Source organism: Hemiscyllium ocellatum, unplaced genomic scaffold, assembly GCF_020745735.1.
Source record: "Hemiscyllium ocellatum isolate sHemOce1 unplaced genomic scaffold, sHemOce1.pat.X.cur. scaffold_696_pat_ctg1, whole genome shotgun sequence".
NCBI classification, from domain to species: domain Eukaryota; kingdom Metazoa; phylum Chordata; class Chondrichthyes; order Orectolobiformes; family Hemiscylliidae; genus Hemiscyllium; species Hemiscyllium ocellatum.
The window spans coordinates 73,417-88,283 of NW_026869178.1; the positions used below are offsets into that span (position 1 = coordinate 73,417).

Genomic DNA, 14,867 nt, shown 5'->3' on the forward strand with positions numbered 1-14,867 from the left:
AGAGAGAGAGAGAGTTACAGAGGGAGATAGTTATCGAGAGAGAGAGAAAGTTACAGAGGGAGATAGTTATCGAGAGAGAGAGAAAGTTACAGAGGGAGATAGTTATCGAGAGAGAGAGAGTTACAGAGGAAGATAGTTATCGAGAGAGAGAGAGAGTTACAGAGGGAGATAGTTATCGAGAGAGAGAGTTACAGAGGGAGATAGTTATCGAGAGAGAGAGAGAGAGTTACAGAGAGAAATAGTTATCGAGAGAAAGAGAGAGTTAAAGGGAAATAGTTATTGAGAGAGAGAGAGAGAGTTACAGAGGGAGATAGATATCGAGAGTGTGAGAGTTACAGAGGGAGCTAGTTATCGAGAGAGAGAGTTACAGAGGAAGATAGTTATCGAGAGAGAGAGAGAGTTCCAGAGGGAGATAGTTATCGAGAGAGAGAGTTACAGAGGGAGATAGTTATCGAGAGAGAGAGAGTTACAGAGGGAGATAGTTAGAGAGAGACATTGAGTTACCGAGGGAGATAGTTATCGAGAGAGAGAGAGAGTTCCAGAGGGAGATAGTTATCGAGAGAGAGAGTTACAGAGGGACATAGTTATCGAGAGAGAGAGAGAGAGAGAGTTACAGAGAGAAATAGTTATCGAGAGAAAGAGAGAGTTAAAGGGAAATAGTTATTGAGAGAGAGAGAGAGTTACAGAGGGAGATAGATATCGAGAGTGTGAGAGTTACAGAGGGAGCTAGTTACCCAGAGAGAGAGAGAGTTACAGAGGGAGATAGTTATCGAGAGAGAGAGGGAGTTACAAAGAGAGATAGTTATCGAGAGAGAGAGAGAGTTACAGAGGGAGATAGTTATCGAGAGAGAGAGTTTCAGAGGGAGACAGTTATCGAGAGAGAGAGAGAGTTACAGAGGGAGATAGATATCGAGAGTGTGAGAGAGTTACAGAGGGAGCTAGTTACCCAGAGAGAGAGAGAGAGAGTTACAGAGGGAGATAGTTATCGAGAGAGAGAGAAAGTTACAGAGGGAGATAGTTATCGAGAGAGAGAGAAAGTTACAGAGGGAGATAGTTATCGAGAGAGAGAGAGTTACAGAGGAAGATAGTTATCGAGAGAGAGAGAGAGTTCCAGAGGGAGATAGTTATCGAGAGAGAGAGTTACAGAGGGAGATAGTTATCGAGAGAGAGAGAGAGAGAGAGAGTTACAGAGAGAAATAGTTATCGAGAGAAAGAGAGAGTTAAAGGGAAATAGTTATTGAGAGAGAGAGAGAGAGTTACAGAGGGAGATAGATATCGAGAGTGTGAGAGTTACAGAGGGAGCTAGTTATGGAGAGAGAGAGAGAGACAGAGGAAGATAGTTATCGAGAGAGAGAGAGAGTTCCAGAGGGAGATAGTTATCGAGAGAGAGAGTTACAGAGGGAGATAGTTATCGAGAGAGAGAGAGTTACAGAGGGAGATAGTTAGAGAGAGACATTGAGTTACCGAGGGAGATAGTTATCGAGAGAGAGAGAGAGTTCCAGAGGGAGATAGTTATCGAGAGAGAGAGTTACAGAGGGACATAGTTATCGAGAGAGAGAGAGAGAGAGAGTTACAGAGAGAAATAGTTATCGAGAGAAAGAGAGAGTTAAAGGGAAATAGTTATTGAGAGAGAGAGAGAGTTACAGAGGGAGATAGATATCGAGAGTGTGAGAGTTACAGAGGGAGCTAGTTACCCAGAGAGAGAGAGAGAGAGTTACAGAGGGAGATAGTTATCGAGAGAGAGAGGGAGTTACAAAGAGAGATAGTTATCGAGAGAGAGAGAGAGTTACAGAGGGAGATAGTTATCGAGAGAGAGAGTTTCAGAGGGAGACAGTTATCGAGAGAGAGAGAGAGTTACAGAGGGAGATAGTTATCGAGAGAGAGAGGGAGAGAGAGTTACAGAGGGAGCTAGTTATCGAGAGAAGTGAGTTACACAGGTAGATAGTTATCGAGGGAGAGAGAGAGAGAGTTACAGAGGGGGGTAGTAATCGAGAGAGAGAGTCACAGAGGGACATAGTTATCGAGAGAGAGAGAGAGTTACAGAGAGAAATAGTTATCGAGAGAAAGAGAGAGTTAAAGGGAAATAGTTATTGAGAGAGAGAGAGAGTTACAGAGGGAGATAGATATCGAGAGTGCGAGAGTTACAGAGGGAGCTAGTTACCCAGAGAGAGAGAGTTACAGATGGAGATAGTTATCGAGAGAGAGAGAGAGAGTTACAGAGGGAGATAGTTATCGAGAGAGAGAGAGAGTTACAGAGGGAGACAGTTATCGAGAGAGAGAGAGAGTTACAGAAGGAGATAGTTATCGAGAGAGAGAGAGTGTTACAGAGGGAGATAGTTATCGAGAGAGAGAGTGTTGCAGAGGGAGCTAGTTATCGAGAGAGAGAGAGAGTGTTACAGAGGGAGATAGTTATCGAGAGAGAGAGTTACAGAGGGAGCTAGTTATCGAAAGAAAGAGAGAGTTAAAGAGGGAAATAGTTACCCAGAGAGAGAGAGAGAGTTACAGAGGGAGATAGTTATTGAGAGACTGTTACCGAGGGAGATAGTTATCGAGAGAGAGAGTTGCAGAGGGAGCTAGTTATCGAGAGAGAGAGAGAGTGTTACAGAGGGAGATAGTTATCGAGAGAGAGAGTTACAGAGGGAGCTAGTTATCGAAAGAAAGAGAGAGTTAAAGAGGGAAATAGTTACCCAGAGAGAGAGAGAGAGTTACAGAGGGAGATAGTTATTGAGAGACTGTTACCGAGGGAGATAGTTATCGAGAGAGGGAGTTACAGAGGGAGATAGTTGTGGAGTGAGTGAGAGAGAGTTACAGAGGGAGATAGTTATCGAGAGAGAGCGTGTTGCAGAGGGAGAGAGTTATTGAGAGAGATAGTTACAGAGGGAGATAGTTATCGAGAGAGTGAGAGAGAGTTACAGAGAGAGGTAGTTATCGAGAGAGAGAGTTACAGAGGGAGATAGTTATCGAGAGAGAGAGAGAGAGAGTTACAGAGGGAGATAGTTATCGAGAGAGAGAGAGAGTTACAGAGGGAGATAGTTATCGAGAGAGAGAGTTACAGAGGGAGATAGTTATCGAGAGAGAGAGAGAGTTACAGAGGGAGCTAGTTATCGAGAGAGAGAGAGAGAGTTACAGAGGGAGATAGTTATCGAGAGAGAGAGAGAGAGTTACAGAGGAAGATAGTTATCGAGAGACAGAGAGTTACAGAGGAAGATAGTTATCGAGACAGAGAGAGAGAGAGTTACAGAGGGAGCTAGTTATCGAGAGAGAGTGAGTTACAGAGGTAGATAGTTATCGAGAGAGAGAGTTACAGGGGGGGTAGTAATCGAGAGTGAGAGAGTTAGAGAGGGAGATAGTTATTGAGAGAGAGAGTTACAGAGGGAGATAGTTATCGAAAGCGAGAGAGAGTTACAGAAGGAGATAGTTATCGAGAGAGTGAGAGAGAGTTACAGAGAGAGGTAGTTATTGAGAGAGTGAGTTACAGAGGGAGATAGTTATCGAGAGAGAGAGAGTTACAGAGGGAGATAGTTATCGAGAGAGAGAGAGTTACAGAGGAAGATAGTTATCGAGAGACAGAGAGTTACAGAGGGAGATAGTTATCGTGAGAGAGAGAGAGAGAGAGTTACAGCGGGAGCTAGTTATCGAGAGACAGAGAGTTACAGAGGGAGATAGTTATCGTGAGAGAGAGAGTTACAGAGGGGGGTAGTAATCGAGAGAGAGAGAGTTTCAGAGGGAGATAGTTATCGACAGAGAGAGTGTTACTGAGGGAGCTAGTTACCGAGAGAGAGAGAGAGAGAGTTACAGATGGAGATAGTTATTGGGAGAGAGAGTTACAGAGGGAGCTAGTTACCGAGAGAGAGTGAGTTACAGAGGGAGACAGTTATCGAGAGAGAGAGTTACAGAGGGAGATAGTTATCGAGAGAGAGAGAGAGAGAGTTACAGAGGGAGCTAGTTACCGAGAGAGAGAGAGTTACAGAGGGAGATAGTTATCGAGAGAGAGAGAGAGAGAGTTACAGAGGGAGATAGTTATCGAGAGAGAGAGTTACAGAGGGAGATAGTTATTGAGAGACTGTTACCGAGGGAGATAGTTATCGAGAGAGGGAGTTACAGAGGGAGATAGTTATCGAGAGAGGGAGTTACAGAGGGAGATAGTTGTGGAGTGAGTGAGAGAGTGTTACAGAGGGAGATAGTTATCGAGAGAGAGCGAGTTGCAGAGGGAGAGAGTTATTGAGAGAGTGAGAGAGTTACAGAGGGAGATAGTTATCGAGAGAGAAAGTTACAGAGGGAGAGATAGTTATCGACAGAGAGAGAGAGAGTTACAGAGGGAGATAGATATCGAGAGTGTGAGAGGGGTACAGAGGGAGCTAGTTACCCAGAGAGAGAGAGTTACAGAGGGAGATAGTTATCGAGAGAGAGAGTTACAGAGGGAGATAGTTATCGAGAGAGAGAGGGAGTTAACAAGAGAGAGATAGTTATCGAGAGAGAGAGAGTTACAGAGGGAGCTAGTTATCGAGAGAGAGAGTTACAGATGGAGATAGTTATCGAGAGAGAGAGAGGGAGTTACAAAGAGAGATAGTTATCGAGAGAGAGAGAGAGTTACAGAGGGAGATAGTTATCGAGAGAGAGAGAGAGTTACAGAGGGAGCTAGTTATCGAGAGAGAAAGAGAGAGAGATAGTTATCGAGAGAGATAGAGTTCCAGAGGGAGATAGTTATCGAGAGAGAGAGAGAGAGAGAGTTACAGAGAGAAATAGTTATCGAGAGAAAGAGAGAGTAAAAGGGAAATAGTTATTGAGAGAGAGAGAGAGAGTTACAGAGGGAGATAGATATCGAGAGTGTGAGAGAGTTACAGAGGGAGCTAGTTACCCAGAGAGAGAGAGAGAGAGTTACAGAGGGAGATAGTTATCGAGAGAGAGAGAAAGTTACAGAGGGAGATAGTTATCGAGAGAGAGAGTTACAGAGGGAGATAGTTATCGAGAGAGAGAGACTTACAGAGGAAGATAGTTATCGAGAGACAGAGAGAGTTCCAGAGGGAGATAGTTATCGAGAGAGAGAGTTACAGAGGGAGATAGTTATCGAGAGAGAGAGAGAGAGAGAGTTACAGAGAGAAATAGTTATCGAGAGAAAGAGAGAGTTAAAGGGAAATAGTTATTGAGAGAGAGAGAGAGTTACAGAGGGAGATAGATATCGAGAGTGTGAGAGTTACAGAGGGAGCTAGTTATCGAGAGAGAGAGTTACAGATGGAGATAGTTATCGAGAGAGAGAGGGAGTTACAAAGAGAGATAGTTATCGAGAGAGAGAGAGTTACAGAGGGAGATAGTTATCGAGAGAGAGAGTTTCAGAGGGAGACAGTTATCGAGAGAGAGAGAGAGTTACAGAGGGAGATAGTTATCGAGAGAGAGAGGGAGAGAGAGTTACAGAGGAAGATAGTTATCGAGAGACAGAGAGTTACAGAGGGAGATAGTTATCGAGAGAGAGAGAGTTACAGAGGGAGCTAGTTATCGAGAGAGAGTTAGTTACAGAGGTAAATAGTTATCGAGGGAGAGAGAGAGAGAGTTACAGAGGGGGGTAGTAATCGTGAGTGAGAGAGTTAGAGAGGGAGATAGTTATTGAGAGAGAGAGTTACAGAGGGAGATAGTTATCGAGAGAGAGAGAGAGTTACTGAGGGAGATAGTTATCGAGAGAGAAGGTTACATAGGGAGATAGTTATCGAGAGAGAGAGAGAGAGATTTACAGAGGGGGGTAGTAATCGAGAGAGAGAGTTTCAGAGGGAGATAGTTATCGAGAGAGAGAGAGAGTTACAGAGGGAGATAGTTATCGAGAGAGAGAGAGAGAGTTACAGAGGGGCGTAGTAATCGAGAGAGAGAGAGTTACAGAGGGAGACAGTTATCGAGAGAGAGAGAGTTACAGAGGGACATAGTTATCGAGAGAGAGAGAGTTACAGAGGGACATAGTTATCGAGAGAGTTACAGAGGGAGATAGTTATCGAGAGAGAGAGGGAGTGTTCCAGAGGGAGATAGTTATCGAGAGAGAGAGTTACAGAGGGAGATAGTTATCGAGAGAGAGAGAGAGAGAGAGAGTTACAGAGGGAAATAGTTATCGAGAGAAAGAGAGAGTTAAAGAGGGAAATAGTTATTGAGAGAGAGAGAGTTACAGAGGGAGATAGATATCGAGAGAGAGAGAGTTACAGAGGGAGATAGATATCGAGAGAGAGAGTTACAGATGGAGATAGTTATCGAGAGAGAGAGAGAGAGAGAGTTACAGAGGGAGATAGATATCGAGAGAGAGAGTTACAGATGGAGATAGTTATCGAGAGAGAGAGAGAGAGTTACAGAGGGAGATAGTTATCGAGAGAGAGAGAGAGAGTTACAGAGGGAGATAGTTATCGAGAGAGAGAGAGAGAGAGATATCGAGAGAGAGAGTTACAGATGGAGATAGTTTTTTTTTAGACTATACTTACAGTGTGGAAACAGGCCCTTCGGCCCAACAAGTCCACACCGACCCGCCGAAGCGCAACCCACTCATACCCCTACATTTACCCCTTACCTAACACTATGGGCAATTTAGCTTGGCCAATCCACCCTGACCCGCACATCTTTGTGACTGTGGGAGGAAACCGGAGCACCCGGAGGGGACCCACGCAGACACGGGAGAACGTGCAAACTCCACACAGTCAGTCGCCTGAGTCGGGAATTGAACCCGGGTCTACAGGCGCTGTGAGGCAGCAGTGCTAACCACTGTGCCACCGTGAGAGAGAGGGAGTTACAGAGGGAGCTAGTTATTGAGAGAGAGAGAGTTACAGAGGGAGATAGTTATCAAGAGAGAGAGAGAGAGATATACAGAGGGAGGTAGTTATCGAGAGAGAGAGAGTTACAGAGGGAGCTAGTTATTGAGAGAGAGAGAGTTACAGAGGGAGATAGTTATCGAGAGAGAGAGAGTTACAGAGGGAGGCAGTTATCGAGAGAGAGAGAGTTACAGAGGGAGCTAGTTATCGAAGGAAAGAGAGAGAGAGTTACAGAGGGAGCTAGTTATCGAGAGACTGTTACCGAGGGAGATAGTTATCGAGAGAGGGAGTTACAGAGGGAGATAGTTGTGGAGTGAGTGAGAGAGAGTTACAGAGGGAGATAGTTATCAAGAGAGTGAGAGAGTTACAGAGGGTGATAGTTATCGAGAGAGAGACTGTTACCGAGGGAGATAGTTATCGAGAGATGGATTTACAGAGGGAGATAGTTATCGAGAGAGAGAGGGAGTTACCGAGGGGGGTTGTAATCGAGGGAGACAGAGTTTCAGAGGGAGATAGTTATCGAGAGAGTGAGAGAGAGTTACAGAGAGTGGTAGTTATCGCGAGAGAGAGTTACAGAGGGAGATAGTTATCGAGAGAGAGAGAGTTACAGAGGGAGCTAGTTATTGTGAGAGAGAGAGAGTTACAGAGGGAGATAGTTATCGAGAGAGAGAGAGTTACAGAGGAAGATAGTTATCGAGAGAGAGAGAGTTACAGAGGGAGATAGTTATCGAGAGAGAGAGTGTTACTGAGGGAGATAGTTATCGAGAGAGAGAGTTACAGAGGGAGATAGTTATTGAGAGAGAGAGAGTTACAGAGGGAGCTAGTTATCGAGAGAGAGTTACAGAGGGAGATAGTTATCGAGAGAGAGAGAGTTACAGAGGGAGAGAGTTATCGAGAGAGAGAGTTACAGAGGGAGATAGTTATCGAGAGAGAGAGAGAGTTACAGAGGGAGATAGTTATCGAGAGAGAGAGAGTTACAGAGGGAGATAGTTATCGAGAGAGAGAGAGTTTCAGAGGGAGATAGTTATCGAGAGAGAGAGTTAGAGAGGGAGATAGTTATCGAGAGAGAGAGAGTTTCAGAGGGAGATAGTTATCGAGAGAGAGAGTTACAGAGGGAGATAGTTATCGAGAGAGAGAGAGTTTCAGAGGGAGATAGTTATCGAGAGAGAGAGTTACAGAGGGAGATCGTTATCGAGAGAGAGAGAGAGGGTTACAAAGGGGGATATTTATCGAATGAGAGAGAGTTACAGAGGGAGGTAGTCATCGAGAGAGAAAGAGAGTTAGAGAGGGAGATAGTTATCGAGAGAGAGAGTTGCAGAGGGAGGTAGTTATCGAGAGAGGGAGTTACAGAGGGAGATAGTTTACGAGAGCGAGAGAGAGTTACAGAGGGAGATAGTTATCGAGAGAGAGAGAGAGAGAGAGAGAGAGAGAGAGGGAGATATTTATCGAGAGTGTGAGGTGGGTGGATGGAGAGCCAGGTGGAGGTCGAGCGAGGGACATTTGGTGAGCGAGAGTGGGAATAGATGAACGGATGGAGGGAGCGAGAGTGGGACAGACGGAGGGGTGTGAGAGTCCGGGCGGAGGGTGTGTTGACAGTGTCCATGGTTGTTGGGCAGGTCTGGGAAACCCAGAGCAGGCCAGGCAGCTAGTGAGGGGAGTCTCTGGGTAATGTCCGTCCCTCTGGGGAGTGTGGGTGGTAATGTCCGTCCCTCTGGGGGGGAGGTGGTAAAGTCCATCCCTCTGGGGGTGTGGGTGGTAATGTCCGTCCCTCTGGGGGGAGGTGTAATGTCCGTCCCTCTGGGGGTGTGGGTGGTAATGTGCATCCCTCTGGGGGTGTGGGTGGTAATGTCCATCCCTCTGGGGGCGTGCGTGGTAATGTCCGTCCCACTGGGGGTGTGGGTGGTAATGTCCATCCCTCTGGGGGTGTGGGTGGTAATGTCCATCCCTCTGCGGGGAGGTGGTAATGTCCGTCCCTCTGGGGGTGTGGGTGGTAATGTCCATCCCTCTGGGGGGAGGTTGGTAACGTCCGTCCCTCTGGGGGTGTGGGTGGTAATGTCCGTCCCTCTGGGGGTGTGTGGTAATGTCCATCCCTCTGGGGGGAGGTGGTAATGTCCGTCCCTCTGAGAGTGTGGGTGGTAATGTCCGTCCCTCTGGGGGTGTGGGTGGTAATGTCCATCCCTCTGGGGGTGTGGGTGGTAATGTCCGTCCCTCTGGGGGTGTGGGTGGTAATGTCCGTCCCTCTGGGTTTGTGGGTGGTAATGTCCATCCCTCTGGGGGGAGGTGGTAATGTCCGTCCCTCTGGGAGTGTGGGTGGTAATGTCCGTCCCTCTGGGGTGTGGGTGGTAATGTCCATCCCTCTGGGAGTGTGGGTGGTAATGTCCGTCCCTCTGGGGGGAGGTGGTAATGTCCATCCCTCTGGGGGTGTGGGTGGTAATGTCCGTCCCTCTGGGGGTGTGGGTGGTAATGTCCGTCCCTCTGGGGGTGTGGGTGGTAATGTCCGTCCCTCTGGGGGGAGGTGGTAATGTCCGTCCCTCTGGGGGTGTGGGTGGTAATGTCCGTCCCTCTGGGGGGAGGTGGTATTGTCCATCCCCCCCCATTCCCCCCCCGCGGTGGTAATGTCCGTCCCTCTCTCTCTCCCCCCCGCGGTGGTAATGTCCGTCCCTCTCTCTCTCTCCCGCGGTGGTAATGTCCGTCCCTCTCTCTCTCCCCCCCGCGGTGGTAATGTCCGTCCCTCTCTCTCTCTCCCCCGCGGTGGTAATGTCCGTCCCTCTCTCTCTCCCCCCCCGCGGTGGTAATGTCCGTCCCTCTCTCTCTCTCCCGCGGTGGTAATGTCCGTCCCTCTCTCTCTCTCTCCCCGCGGTGGTAATGTCCATCCCTCTCTCTCTCCCCCGCGGTGGTAATGTCCGTCCCCCTGGTGGTGGTGGTAATGTCCGTCCCTCTGGGAGTGTGGGTGGTAATGTCCGTCCCCCTGGTGGTGGTGGTAATGTCCGTCCCCCTGGGAGTGTGGGTGGTAATGTCTGTCCCCCTGGTGGTGGTGGTAATGTCCGTCCCTCTGGGAGTGTGGGTGGTAATGTCCGTCCCCCTGGTGGTGGTGGTAATGTCCGTCCCTCTGGGGGTGTGGGTGGTAATGTCCGTCCCTCTGGGGGGAGGTGGTATTGTCCATCCCCCCCCATCCCCCCCCCCGCGGTGGTAATGTCCGTCCCTCTCTCTCTCCCCCCCGCGGTGGTAATGTCCGTCCCTCTCTCTCTCTCCCGCGGTGGTAATGTCCGTCCCTCTCTCTCTCCCCCCCGCGGTGGTAATGTCCGTCCCTCTCTCTCTCTCCCCCGCGGTGGTAATGTCCGTCCCTCTCTCTCTCCCCCCCGCGGTGGTAATGTCCGTCCCTCTCTCTCTCTCCCGCGGTGGTAATGTCCGTCCCTCTCTCTCTCTCTCCCCGCGGTGGTAATGTCCATCCCTCTCTCTCTCCCCCGCGGTGGTAATGTCCGTCCCCCTGGTGGTGGTGGTAATGTCCGTCCCTCTGGGAGTGTGGGTGGTAATGTCCGTCCCCCTGGTGGTGGTGGTAATGTCTGTCCCTCTGGGAGTGGTGGTGGTAATGTCTGTCCCTCTGGGAGTGGTGGTGGTAATGTCCGTCCCTCTGGGAGTGTGGGTGGTAATGTCCGTCCCCCTGGGAGTGTGGGTGGTAATGTCCGTCCCCCTGGTGGTGGTGGTAATGTCCGTCCCCCTGGTGGTGGTGGTAATGTCCGTCCCTCTGGGGGGGTGGGTGGTAATGTCCGTCCCCCTGGTGGTGGTGGTAATGTCCGTCCCCCTGGTGGTGGTGGTAATGTCTGTCCCTCTGGGAGTGTGGGTGGTAATGTCCGTCCCCCTGGTGGTGGTGGTAATGTCCGTCCCCCTGGTGGTGGTGGTAATGTCTGTCCCTCTGGGAGTGGTGGTGGTAATGTCTGTCCCTCTGGGAGTGTGGGTGGTAATGTCCGTCCCCCTGGTGGTGGTGGTAATGTCCGTCCCTCTGGGAGTGGTGGTGGTAATGTCCGTCCCTCTGGGGGGGTGGGTGGTAATGTCCGTCCCTCTGGGAGTGTGGGTGGTAATGTCCGTCCCCCTGGTGGTGGTGGTAATGTCCGTCCCTCTGGGAGTGTGGGTGGTAATGTCCGTCCCTCTGGGAGTGTGGGTGGTAATGTCCGTCCCCCTGGTGGTGGTGGTAATGTCCGTCCCTCTGGGAGTGTGGGTGGTAATGTCCGTCCCTCTGGGAGTGTGGGTGGTAATGTCCGTCCCCCTGGTGGTGGTGGTAATGTCCGTCCCTCTGGGAGTGTGGGTGGTAATGTCCGTCCCTCTGGGAGTGTGGGTGGTCATGTCCGTCCCCCTGGTGGTGGTGGTAATGTCTGTCCCTCTGGGAGTGGTGGTGGTAATGTCTGTCCCTCTGGGAGTGGTGGTGGTAATGTCCGTCCCCCTGGTGGTGGTGGTAATGTCTGTCCCCCTGGTGGTGGTGGTAATGTCTGTCCCTCTGGGAGTGGTGGTGGTAATGTCTGTCCCTCTGGGAGTGTGGGTGGTAATGTCCGTCCCCCTGGTGGTGGTGGTAATGTCCGTCCCTCTGGGAGTGTGGGTGGTAATGTCCGTCCCTCTGGGAGTGTGGGTGGTAATGTCCGTCCCTCTGGTCTCCTGGGCAGGTTTTGACGAGTACTTCACCAGCCGGACGCTGCAGAATAACCGCAGGAACATCTGGTTTGCCGAGTTCTGGGAGGATGACTTCGCCTGTACCCTGACCATCCCCCAGGGACGGCACCATCGCGGTGTCAACAAGTGTACAGGTACACCGCGGCACATCGACAGGGGCAGGCAGCACCCAGAGACACAGGGGGCTGGGGGGGGGAACGGGGGAATGTGAGGGGAAGGGGCGGGGGATGTCGGGAAGGGGTGGGGGAAGGGGTGGGGGAAGGGGTGGGGGAAGGGGTGGGGGAAGGGGAGGGGGCAGGGGAGGGGGAACGGGGGAATGTGAGGGGAAGGGGGAAGGGGGAAGGGGTGGGGAAGGGGAGGGGGAAGGGGAGGGGGAATGGGGGAATGTGAGGGGAAGGGGGAAGGGGTGGGGAAGGGGAGGGGGAAGGGGAGGGGGAAGGGGGGAATGTGAGGGGAAGGGGGAAGGGGTGGGGAAGGGGAGGGGGCAGGGGAGGGGGAACGGGGGAATGTGAGGGGAAGGGGAAGGGGGGAAGGGGAGGGGGAAGAGGAGGGGGAAGGGGAGGGGGAAAGGGGAGGGAGGAAGGGGAGGGGGAAGGTGAGGGGGGATGTGGTGGGGTAGGGGAGGGGGAAGGAGATCGGGGAAGAGGGGGGATGGGGATGGGGAAGATGGGGAAAGAGGAGGGGGAAGGGGAAGGGACGGGGGTAAGGGAAGGGTGGGATGATCTCCTGTCCCTCTCTCTCTCTCTGTCTCTCCTCCCTCTATCGCTCTCCCTTCCTTCCTCTCTTCTCCTCCCTTCCTCACACTCTCTCCATCCATCCCTGCCCCTATTTTAATCTTCCTCACTCCCACTCTCCCTCACTCCCACTCTCCCTCTCTCTCATCTCCCTCTGTCCCCCTCTCTCCTTCTCCCTCACTCTCCTTGGCCTCCCTCTCCCTCCGTCTCTCTTCCCCTCTGCCTCGCCGCCCCCCCCCTCTCGTCGTTCACCACCCCCCTCCTCAACCCTCACTCTGTTACCCCCGTCTCCCCCTTCACTTCCTCTCCCTGCCCTCTCTGAGTCTGTCTCTCTCTCTCTTCCCCCTTCTCCCCACCCGTTGCCATGGCACCCAACCGGGCCTACTGCCCAGGTCAGGAGCAGATCGGCCTGGACTCGGCCTACGAGCAGGAGGGGAAGGTGCAGTTCGTCATTGACGCTGTCTACGCCATGGCGCACGCCCTGCACAACCTGCAGCGCGACGTGTGCGCGGGGGCCACCGGGCTCTGCGCCAACATGGACGCCATTGACGGCAAAACGCTCCTGGAATACATTCGCGCCGTCAACTTCAACGGTGAGCCTCCAGGGCCGGGGACGTGGGACGGAGGGGCACGGGGTTTTGGGGGTGGAAGAGGAGAGAAGGGGCAACTGGGGGGGGGGGGGGGGCGCGCACCTTCCCATCATGCCCAGCGTTGCCTTACAAACTTGATCTCTGACCTCTGCCCACCAGCTACAGGCCAACGCGCCCTTTCCCACAAACTCTCATAACATGCCCCACTCCCATCCTGCCAGGAGGGGGCTGGAGGAGGTGACGGGGATAGGGAGGGGGTGTAGGGAGGGGGTGTAGAGACGGGAGGAGGGGACTGAGATAGGGAGGGGGACGGAGATAGGGAGGGGGTGTAGGGGACTGGAGGAGGGGACGGAGATAGGGAGGGGGTGTAGGGGGCTGGAGATGGGGACGGAGATAGGGAGGGGTGTAGGGGCTGGAGGAGGGGGTGTAGGGGCTGGAGGAGGGGACGGGGATAGGGAGGAGGTGTGGGGGGTGGAGGAGGGGACGGGGATAGGGATGGGGTGTAGGGGCTGGAGGAGGGGACGGGGATAGGGAGAGGGTGTGGGGGCTGGAGGAGGGGACGGGGATAAGGAGGGGGTGTAGGGGCTGGAGGAGGGGACGGGGATAGGGAGGGGGTGTAGGGGCTGGAGGAGGGGACACAGATAGGGAGGGGGTGTAGGGGGCTGGAGGAGGGGACGGAGATAGGGAGGGAGTGTAGGGGGCTGGAGGAGGGGACACAGATAGGGAGGGGGTGTAGGGGGCTGGAGGAGGGGACGGAGATAGGGAGGGAGTGTAGGGGGCTGGAGGAGGGGACGGAGATAGGGAGGGGGTGTAGGGGGCTGGAGGAGGGGACGGAGATAGGGAGGGGGTGTAGGGGCTGGAGGAGGGGATGGAGATAGGGAGGGGGTGTAGTGGTTGGAGAGCGTGACGGCCAGTTTTGGGATCGGTGTTGTTGCTGGGAAGTGAATGGGTTGGGGAGGTGTACCACGGGCAGTCTGAACAGTTGGCACACGCCCAGGCCGATGATCTCAGTTGGCGAGGGCCGTTGCTGGGCAGCGTGCAAGCAAATGTAGGTTAATGGAAGCCCCGGGCCTTCAATTATCTGTGACATCTTGCGACTGACTAACGTCCCAGCGAGATTCTTGGTAATTAGTTCAGGGCCTAACCCCCGCGAGGCCTGGAAGTAGAAACTGCAGCCTAATTGACCAAAACAAAATGGAGCCTGAACCACTTGACGTGTCAAAGCAACGCCTGACCGGAGGCGAGGTCGGGCGGGTGTATCCAGGGGCCTGGGTTTTAGGCCCGTCTCCATGGGTTACTATGGAAACCAGGCCTACAATCAAAAGGCAGGCCTTCTCTCTCTCTCTCTCTTTCTCTCCCTGTCCCCATTTCCCGGAGACCGTGGTCAGGAAGGGACCATGGGAGGCGTGGACGCAGGGGCGTCTATCGGACGTTTCCCCGATCGTCCGACGCGGCCTCCCGTTCTCCGCCTGGGGCCAGGCATGCTGGGGGTTTCCAGAGGTCAGGGCGGTCTGTACAACGGGGGCGCTCCGAGAGAGGGAGTCTACACTGAGATTTCCTCAGGATGGCCGGTGGGGGTGGCGTCTGAAGGCGCAAGTTGTCAAGAAGGTGAGAGAAATTGCCGGAAGGCCTTACTCATGAGTACGGTGAAGGGGGAGAGAGAGAGAGAGAGAGAGGTCAGGGTTGGGATTTCTCTTTCAACAGTGGGTCAACGTTGAATGGAGTGCAGGTTCCTAGCTCCTTGAAAGTGGAGTCGCAGGTAGATAGGGTAGTGAAGGAGGCGTTTAGTATGCTTTCCTTTATTGGTCAGAGTATTGAGTACAGGAGTTGGGAGGGTCATGTTGCGGCTGTACAGGACATTGGTTAGGCCACTGTTGGAATATTGCGTGCAATTCTGGTCTCCTTCCTATCGGGAAGATGTTGTTAAAGACTAGATTAGATTTCCCACAGTGTGGAAACAGGCCCTTCGGCCCAACAAGTGAGTGAGTGTGTGTGTCTGTGTAGTGAGCATGAGTGTGACCGTGTGTGAGCGTGCGAGTGAGCGTGTGAGAGTGTGTGTGAGTGTGAGTGAAATAATGAATGTGTGATCGCCACCAAACCCATGC

At 52.4% G+C, this 14,867-nt stretch overlaps 1 protein-coding gene across 3 annotated transcripts in view; it reads left to right on the top strand.

The window, feature by feature from the left end:
• The window catches only part of LOC132814150 (metabotropic glutamate receptor 6-like), a 75,045-nt gene that overhangs the window by 46,447 nt on the left and 13,731 nt on the right, over positions 1-14,867 (top strand). For 2 of the 3 annotated variants that reach the window (XM_060823391.1, XM_060823392.1), the window contains exons 5-6: positions 11,432-11,572; positions 12,565-12,765. In XM_060823391.1, the coding sequence (XP_060679374.1) occupies positions 11,432-11,572; positions 12,565-12,765 (342 nt within the window). The remainder of the gene's footprint in view (positions 1-11,431; positions 11,573-12,564; positions 12,766-14,867) is intronic. The other variant, XM_060823393.1, reaches the window with a different exon arrangement.